Source organism: Monodelphis domestica, chromosome 2 (genome assembly GCF_027887165.1).
Source record: "Monodelphis domestica isolate mMonDom1 chromosome 2, mMonDom1.pri, whole genome shotgun sequence".
NCBI classification, from domain to species: Eukaryota; Metazoa; Chordata; class Mammalia; order Didelphimorphia; family Didelphidae; genus Monodelphis; species Monodelphis domestica.
Genome location: NC_077228.1, coordinates 265343250 through 265351505, shown reverse-complemented (window position 1 = coordinate 265351505; position 8256 = coordinate 265343250). Strand labels below are relative to the sequence as shown.

At 33.3% G+C, this 8256-nt stretch overlaps 1 protein-coding gene across 1 annotated transcript; it reads left to right on the top strand.

Moving 5' to 3' along the window:
* The first annotated feature begins 377 nt into the window (after nt 1-377).
* On the top strand, nt 378-2526 carry LOC100023632 (uncharacterized protein C10orf120 homolog). The gene is made up of 3 exons (XM_001375085.5): nt 378-789; nt 1139-1214; nt 1733-2526. The coding sequence occupies exons 1-3, from the start codon at nt 557-559 to the stop codon at nt 2504-2506; spliced, it is 1083 nt and encodes a 360-aa protein (XP_001375122.4). The 5' UTR covers nt 378-556; the 3' UTR covers nt 2507-2526.
* Nucleotides 2527-8256: the final 5730 nt, after the last annotated feature.

The window sequence follows — 8256 nt, the reverse complement described above, 5'->3', positions numbered from 1 at the left end:
TAAAATATAATTCTTAGAGTGTTGGATATTAATTTAAATCCTACAACATTGTCAAACATATACTTTAGGAAAATTATGCAGAAGATGGATTAGAGAGAGCCTTGAGACTTAAGGTCCAATTAAAAGACTTTATATTATAGGAGAACAGGGAAGAAGTAAAGAAGGCTTGGACTAGGGTTGTGTTAGCAAATTTGATATATATATATATATATGTATATATATATATATATATCTAGAGGGATATCAAATTTGCTATATCCAAATCATCTAAATATTAAATATACAACTTCATGTAGCCTCTGACTATGCCAGTGATGGCATAGAGCAATGTTTGTGACCTTCCTTTGTGTTGTCATCAACCTGCTCTATAAATAAACCCATGTCAACAGCAACTTTTCATCCTAAGGGATATAAGGTAATTCAAAGTATTGGGAATTGGAATACTGGAGAGTAACTCTCTTGAATGGTGATTGAGAGTAAGGGTAGGAAATAGGCTGGTAATGAAAGCTGAAGTTTTCCCATTTTATTGGGACAAAGAAGAACCAAGAGTACAAAGATGTTGTATTTGCAGATTGAGGCCCAGAGAGTAAATTCCAAGAATCTACAAAAGGAGAAAGAGTCAAAATATTCTGAGATAAGAAGTGCACAAGAAAGGAAAGGAAATTGTAAGCGTGCTGGAGGTAGTGTGGAAATATGGAATAATGGAATACTAGAAGAGAAGCCAGATCCTTCCCTATCTACCTTCACAGTGTCAGACTCAGAATGGGTGAAGCTATGTCCTCAAGAGAAGTAAGCACAATTTTGAGTTGCTGCTCCATTTTAGAAGAAATCAGGGGGTAAAATTTCCCTTATTTTCCACCCCAGAAAGAACAGCAATTTCTTCACACCGAGAAAAACCACCATGTTCTCTCTTTCTGTATATACACACACACACACAGAATTTCTCTCTATATAGCTATACCTCTATAATGTTCTAAGAGGTTAAAAAAAACCTTGAGAAATACCCTTACATACAGTCTACAACAATTAGATTTCTTGGCCTAGATGTGGCCAAACTTTGTGATAGGATTTACTCATTATCTAAGTTTTAGAAACATTTTTCTAAGTTCTGATACCCCATGTCTTTTTCACTATCTAGATTATGCTGGGCAAAAAATACCCAAGACCCTCGTATTGCCATGGGTCATCAATCCCCACTAGAAAAAAAAATTGTGGTAAGTTAACTAGCATAATACTATACAAAAGAGAGCTTTCTTGTCAAGTACTAGCAAAACTTCCCAGATCTTTCCATAGATTGGTTGTAAAACAAAATATTAATAATAGTATTTATACTGCTTTAAGGTTCACAAAGCACTTTATAAATAATATCTAATTTGATTCCCATGAGCCAGAGTTCTGGAATAGAGAGGTAGATGATTATCCTTATTTTACACATAAAATAGACAAGTTAAAATCACTTGTCTAAAGTCACAGTGCTAGTTAAGTATCTGAGGCTGAATATGAACTCAGTTCAAAATACTGTGTTGAAAACTAATCATCATGGTATATGTATTTCTTGATTCCTTTGGGGCCTTCAAGATGTATACACGTGGCAGTGAAAGCAGGCCACGTCACTGTACCAAACATAGACAAAGCCAGCCAGTGCCATTTGTCTGAGGGAACCTCCCCTGTCTTCCCTTGTATCCACAGTGCAGAAAAAAATGTAAAAAAAAAAATCACTTCACTTTGACAGAGTTTAGGTGGTCTGCATACTCCAGCATCGAGAAATCTGTTAGCTCAAAGACATAAAGAGGAAAATGAGTCACTCTCTAGGGAAAAGGCTATGTCTATTGACTACCAACTTGCTAAAGCAGAGACTTATTACTATTCAAGAATAATGGAAATAGTAAATGAAAAGAATGAATTTAAGAAGCCCAGAATTGAGCTACTAACATCATCAAAAAACCAGAAAATCACAGAAGCTGAAGAATGGGACTATTTAGTACCAGAGAGAGAGTTACAACAAATAGAGAGTCACATACGCAGAGCAGAACAGGCCAGATCTATCAAAGATTCAAAATGTAAATCATTATCCTATATCCCTAACAAAATACATTTTCCTAAACTGTCACCTGAAAGTAAGGAGAATGTTTTCCAAAACACTCCATCCATTAGAAAGAAAGTAAGGGAGTGGGACCGGAATCAGCAAACTAAAGAACATCTAGAACGTATGAAGCGAGGTAGAGAATTTAATGAGGAAAGGACCAAGGAAAGACTTTCTGTAAAAATCCCAGATCCTCCTCCTCCATTTCAAAAGCATATAAAGAAGAAGAGCCATAAAGTATATGAATGGAACCACGCTTATCCACTTCTCCAACCTCATGCTGAAAGTCCAATTGAAGTGGATATCCTTGTGGAAGAACCAGAAAAAAAAGATGTAAGAAAGGTTAAAAAGCGAGTTCATAGAACATTTTTGAGCATTCCTACATTTTTGAGAAGTCACTTAGAAAAAATGAAACATTATTAAAATTCTACTTTCGTAACAAAGTATTATAACCTCTTTATTAGACCTTTTTATTTATTATAATATACGTATTCTATGGTTATTTACCAAATATAGTTTAGCATTTAGTAGAAGTTACTGTTCTAAATAACAATTTCTAAAGTGACTTCTTGGAAGTAGGCTCTATAATCCTTAAATAAATTATCAAGTTTTCTTTATTTGCTTTTTATTAGACTTCCCCTTTTTTCATTTTTGTTGTGAAGTTCTTTTTGCGCAGAGGACTGTTTTGTACATTTCATTGTGTTCCCCTAATGCAAATACAGTTAGTGCCTGGGCAGTACTAAAATGCTTAGATAATTGTTTATTGACTATGATTTTGGTATTTTCTTCTCTCAAAACAATAAAATTAATTTACTAATAGTTTGTTAATTTTTATTGGTCATAAAAAAAGAATTATTGTTTTTAGCCTATCTCCTTTGGTTTTTCATGTTTCCTGCTTTTGTACTTATTTGGGATTTTAAAAATAGTTTTAAAATAGAGGATGATGTTCATTTAGTTCATTTTACATTTTAATAAACAAGAGCAAGATAATTTCTCATAAATCCCAATCTCAGAAAAGTGATTAAAAGCTACAGTGAACTCCCAAATGGTGGAAACAGTTCAATTTACTGTGAGGAAGGTATAAATAAACAATATTATCTAAAACATTTCCTGATTGTGATTTATCTTGGCTTTGTATCTTAGTAGGTGAATGTTGCTTGGGAAATAAGGAAAAATCTTTTTATTACTAGTAGCCTGGTTTTTCAAATCCTTTTTTGCTATTTATATTATTGTACTCATAAAATTTTCATGTTTTAACCATGATATTAAATTACCTTCAATGAATATTGATTTAAAATTTCAGAAGTTTCAAGTGGATACCTCAAAATATTTTTACATAATTAATTAAATTTCACCAATAATGTTCTGATCTAACATTTGTTGTATGTATTTGCACTAGATTTTTCACTCCTTGTCTCCTCTTTACCCTTATAACAAACAGGATAGGTAATTACACTTAATTGTCTACAATAAATACTCTCATTCCAAGTCCTGGATGATTTCTGGGCTGGTTAAATTTTTCTAGTCAAATGCATTATTTGTTTACATTGTTTGCATATCACATTTGTACATCTATCCTTATCAATTCAGGTTGAAAAAGAAATTTTCTTTACAGTATAATAGCTGCATACATACTTCATTTTTACACATAATTAATTACTTATTGACAACTTGTATTTTTATGCATGTTAATCTTCAATGGCATTTCACAATAATAGACTAATAATATCTGACTTCTTTTATCCCTAGTATCTTTAATTTTTACATTTTGATCTCAATTACAGTTTACTCAAATAACCCTTTTAGGGATGGTCAGACAATTAACACAGTTGGCATTATTTGACTAAGATTTGGTATCTTAAAGTTTAGTTTTAAGCTGCCACAATAGATATTAAATTTTGCTTTTTGTATTATTTTTTAAAATAAATATAACCATTTAAGTTGAACCAAATTTTTGTATAGGATGTGTCATCATTTTCTAACTTTGAATTTTAATAAAATAATTTTGGAAAATATAGAAAACTTTAGGAAATTTCTAGACAGTTTTTTTTAATATTAACTGCTTCTTTTTCTCTATATTTCTTTTTTATTTTCACAAGTGATCCTAAAATGTTTAAACCAATTCTTTTTGATGTTTTACATTTTTTACCATTTATTAGTAATATCTGCAGTTTCCTCCTTTTTTATTTTAAATTTGTGTTCCAATTGTGGTGAATTAATGTGGTGAATTAAGGAAACCTGCATTTTTTGAACAATATTATGAATGTTATAAAGTTGATATTGGCTTCTTATTCATTTTTATACTTGATAGAGCTTGAGTTGGCACAAGTTTCTTTTATTTTATTTTGAAAATTTTATTTAGTCAATTTAGAACATTATTTCTTGGTTACAAGAATCATATTCTTTCCCTCCCTCCCCTCCCTCCACCCCTTCCTGTAGCCGATGTGCAATTCCACTGGGTTTTACCTGTGTCCTTGATCAGAACCTATTTCCATGTTGTTGATGTTTGCACTAGGATGATCATTTAGAGTCTACATCCCCAATCATATCCCCATTGACCCATGTAATCAAGCAGTTGTTTTTCTTCTGTGTTTCTGCTCCCACAGTTCTTGTCTGAATGTGGATAGTGTTCTATCTTGTAAATCCCTCTGGGTTGTTCAAGATCCCTGTATTGCCATTAATGAAGAAGTCTATTACATTCGATTGTACCACAGTGTATCAGTCTCTGTGTACAATGTTCTCCTGGTTCTGCTCCTCTCACTCTGCATCGATTCCTGGAGGTCTTTCCAGTTCACATGGAATTCCTCCAGTTTATTATTCCTCTGAGCACAGTAGTATTCCATCGCCAACAGATACCACAATTTGTTTAGCCATTTCCCAATTAAAGGGCATCCCCTCATTTTCCAATTTTTTTGCCACCACAAAGAGCGCAGATAAGAATATTCTTGTAATAGGTCTTTTTCCTTATTATCTCTTTGGTGTATAAACCCAGCAGTGGCACAAGTTTCTTAAATAAGTATATGCCTCAGTGATCACTATAACTGTATACATATTTTATTCTTACATATAATTGCATTCTAACAAATTGCATGTTAATCCTTAGAGCATGAATTTCTTCTTATTCACTGCACATACTTTTAAAGTAATTTTTGTGTTCTAATCAAGTACAATACTGTTTTAATTTCCAAAGATACCAAATTCTTAATGCACATATTTTTATATTTCTAATTTTTGAAACCCTATTGTTAATTATATTTTTACCTATTGCATATAGTAATACATTTTAAAGTAACAATTTTATATGCTCATATGTCTATCCAAAATTTAGATAATACAAAATCTTCTTCATTTTACATCATATCTTTCAATAAGTTGATATTAAATTCTTATATACTTTATACTCATTTTTTGAAATTTTCAAATTTAGTTTGACAAGCATTTTTGGTAAGTCTAATCATTCAAATCTGTAATCATTATACATTGCAAGTCCTAATAAATAATTTTTTCACTATAAGTTTTGTGCATTCTTAAATTTTGCTGAAATTCTATTTTTTAACTCATAGCCAATGATCACAAGGAATGAACTTATAATGTACCATCAGTACCTATTAAAAACCTTAGCATATATATCAATTTTTATTATTAAATCTAATTGAAGCAGATCAAATTGTGAGCCAATTGTGGGATCAAATCTCTCTTTTTGTTTTTTAAAGTGCATATTCTAATGGGTAAACTATGATGGATTGTTTGCTTTTTAGAGAAAGGGCCATGAGTTTTGGAAAAGTGGGCAGTGTTTTTTGGCTTCTCAAAACTGCTTCCTGCTGAACTGGGGGTGGTGTGGATGATTCACTCTCAGCATATGATTTTCTCATGGTCTAGTCTCTATCTAAAAGGACCTAATTTGGAAATGTAAGCCAATTGTATTGTTTTACAAATTTTGAGTTAAATTTTCACTAACACCAGTTTGATTAATGGTAGGTTGAACTCACAGTAACTTAAAGAAGCTTTTTCATTCTTGGGTAAGCATTGAGTTAGATTTATGGCTTTGACTAGATAGGAAAGTTTGAGCTGCAAACTTCAGAGTGTAATAGTTTGCAAGCAGGAGCTGGATAGATGGTAACAAGGCACAACAGTATAAATCTTTTTCAGGGCATTTACGACTGAGTGGTACCTGTACTTCTGCACACAGCTCTGAATCATTGCTTTCTAGGTAGCTGTCTGAAAGTTGTTTAGTTTGTTTCCTTAGTTCACACACTAAAGTCATTTGTGATTTTCAAACACATATACCTTTTATAATATTCAATTTCAATTTTGGGATTCAAATCATGCCCTTTTTTTGTGTGGTTGTTCTGATCTCTTCTCCTTCCTTTCCTCACCCACCCAAGAAAAGGGAGAAGAAAAAATCCCCAACATATATTTTTGCCTTTGTTCTCTCTTGACATTTTGTAATTGTGGTATCAAATTATCTCTTTCTTTTCTTTTTCATCTCTACCCTTTCCCTCTCATGGCCAGCAAAGTGGAGAGAGAAGAGATGTCTGACAATTTTGTTTATTTGTTCTCTATGTGTAACCAATTAAATTATCTTAGAGTTTAGGAGACCCAAAAATTCTATAAAAAATGTTTTTTTAAATTTCCCAAATGACCTCTGTCTGTCTCCTTTTCTTGGATCAAATTGAAGAAGGCAGCGAGAGCCACCTCTTTTATCTGAGATTTATTTTTCCCAAAATGTAACCCTCTCATTGTGTGCACAGACAACATATAGGCAACACAGACATATCATAGAACATAGACTGATCATGGACAGATGACATACAAACAACATAAATTTACAAGACAAACATAAAATACAAGTCTCATCAAGGTCTTGAATTGCTGGAATAAAGAGTCATTAATTTTTTAAACTAATTAAAGCTTTCTCAGTGCATTGGGGCTTGTGATATAAATAGTGGCTTCTAATTGGTAATACAGAGTAATGGACTTCTAAGGGAATGGACAGCGATGGGGGTGTATTGTGTTGGTAACATCAGAAGCCCTATTCTGAAGGGTATTTGCTGCCTAAAAGTTATTTGCACTTTTTCTGGAACTTTTTTATATTTCAGGAGCTGATTAGAAAAAGGGTTAATTTTGACAAGGAGTTTAAGGTTGATGTTGACAAATTGATTCTTTTCATGCTCTGATGGTATTCAGAGCTTGAAAGTTTTCATTTATTTACACACTTCTGAGAAATTGAGTTTTTTTTAAAAAATATATTTTATTTGATCATTTCCAAGCATTATTCGTTAAAGACATAGATCATTTTCTTTTCCTCCCCCCCACCCCCCATAGCCGACGCGTAAGTCCACTGGGCATTAGATGTTTTCTTGATTTGAACCCATTGCTTTGTTGATAGTATTTGCATTAGAGTGTTCATTTAGAGTCTATCCTCTGTCATGTCCCCTCAACCTCTGTATTCAGGCAGTTGCTTTTTCTCGGTGTTTCCACTCCCATAGTATATCCTTTGCTTATGAATGGTGTTTTTTTTCTCCTGGATCCCTGCAAGTTGTTCAGGGACATTACACCACCACTAATGGAGAAGTCCATTACGTTCGATTATACCACAGTGTATTAGTCTCTGTGTACAATGTTCTCCTGGTTCTGCTCCTCTCGCTCTGCATCACTTCCTGGAGGTTGTTCCAGTCTCCATGGAACTTCTCCACTTTATTATTCCTTTTAGCACAATAGTACTCCATCACCAACATATACCATAGTTTGTTCAGCCATTCCCCAATTGATGGGCATCCCCTCATTTTCCAGTTTTGGGCCACCACAAAGAGCGCAGCTATGAATATTTTTGTACAAGTCTTTGTGTCCATTATCTCTTTGGGGTACAGACCAAGCAGTGCTATGGCTGGGTCAAAGGGTAGATATTCTTTTGTCGCCCTTTGGGCATAGTTCCAAATTGCCCTCCAGAATGGTTGGATCAATTCACAACTCCACCAGCAATGAATTAATGTCCCTACTTTGCCACATCCCCTCCAGCATTCATTACTTTCCTTTGCTGTAATGTTAGCCAATCTGCTAGGTGTGAGGTGATACCTCAGAGTTGTTTTGATTTGCATCTCTCTGATTATAAGAGATGTAGAGCACTTCTTCATGTGCTTATTAATAGTTTTGATTTCTTTATCTGAGAACTG

What these genes read in the sequence shown, in the direction of transcription:
- LOC100023632 (XM_001375085.5), top strand. Translation starts at nt 557, where the DNA reads ATGTTGTATTTGCAGATTGAGGCCCAGAGAGTAAATTCCAAGAATCTA. An exon ending in AAGCTATGTCCTCAAGAGAA is followed by an intron (nt 790 to 1,138) that starts GTAAGCACAATT and finishes TTCACTATCTAG; the next exon opens with ATTATGCTGGGCAAAAAATA. An exon ending in CACTAGAAAAAAAAATTGTG is followed by an intron (nt 1,215 to 1,732) that starts GTAAGTTAACTA and finishes TCACTTTGACAG; the next exon opens with AGTTTAGGTGGTCTGCATAC.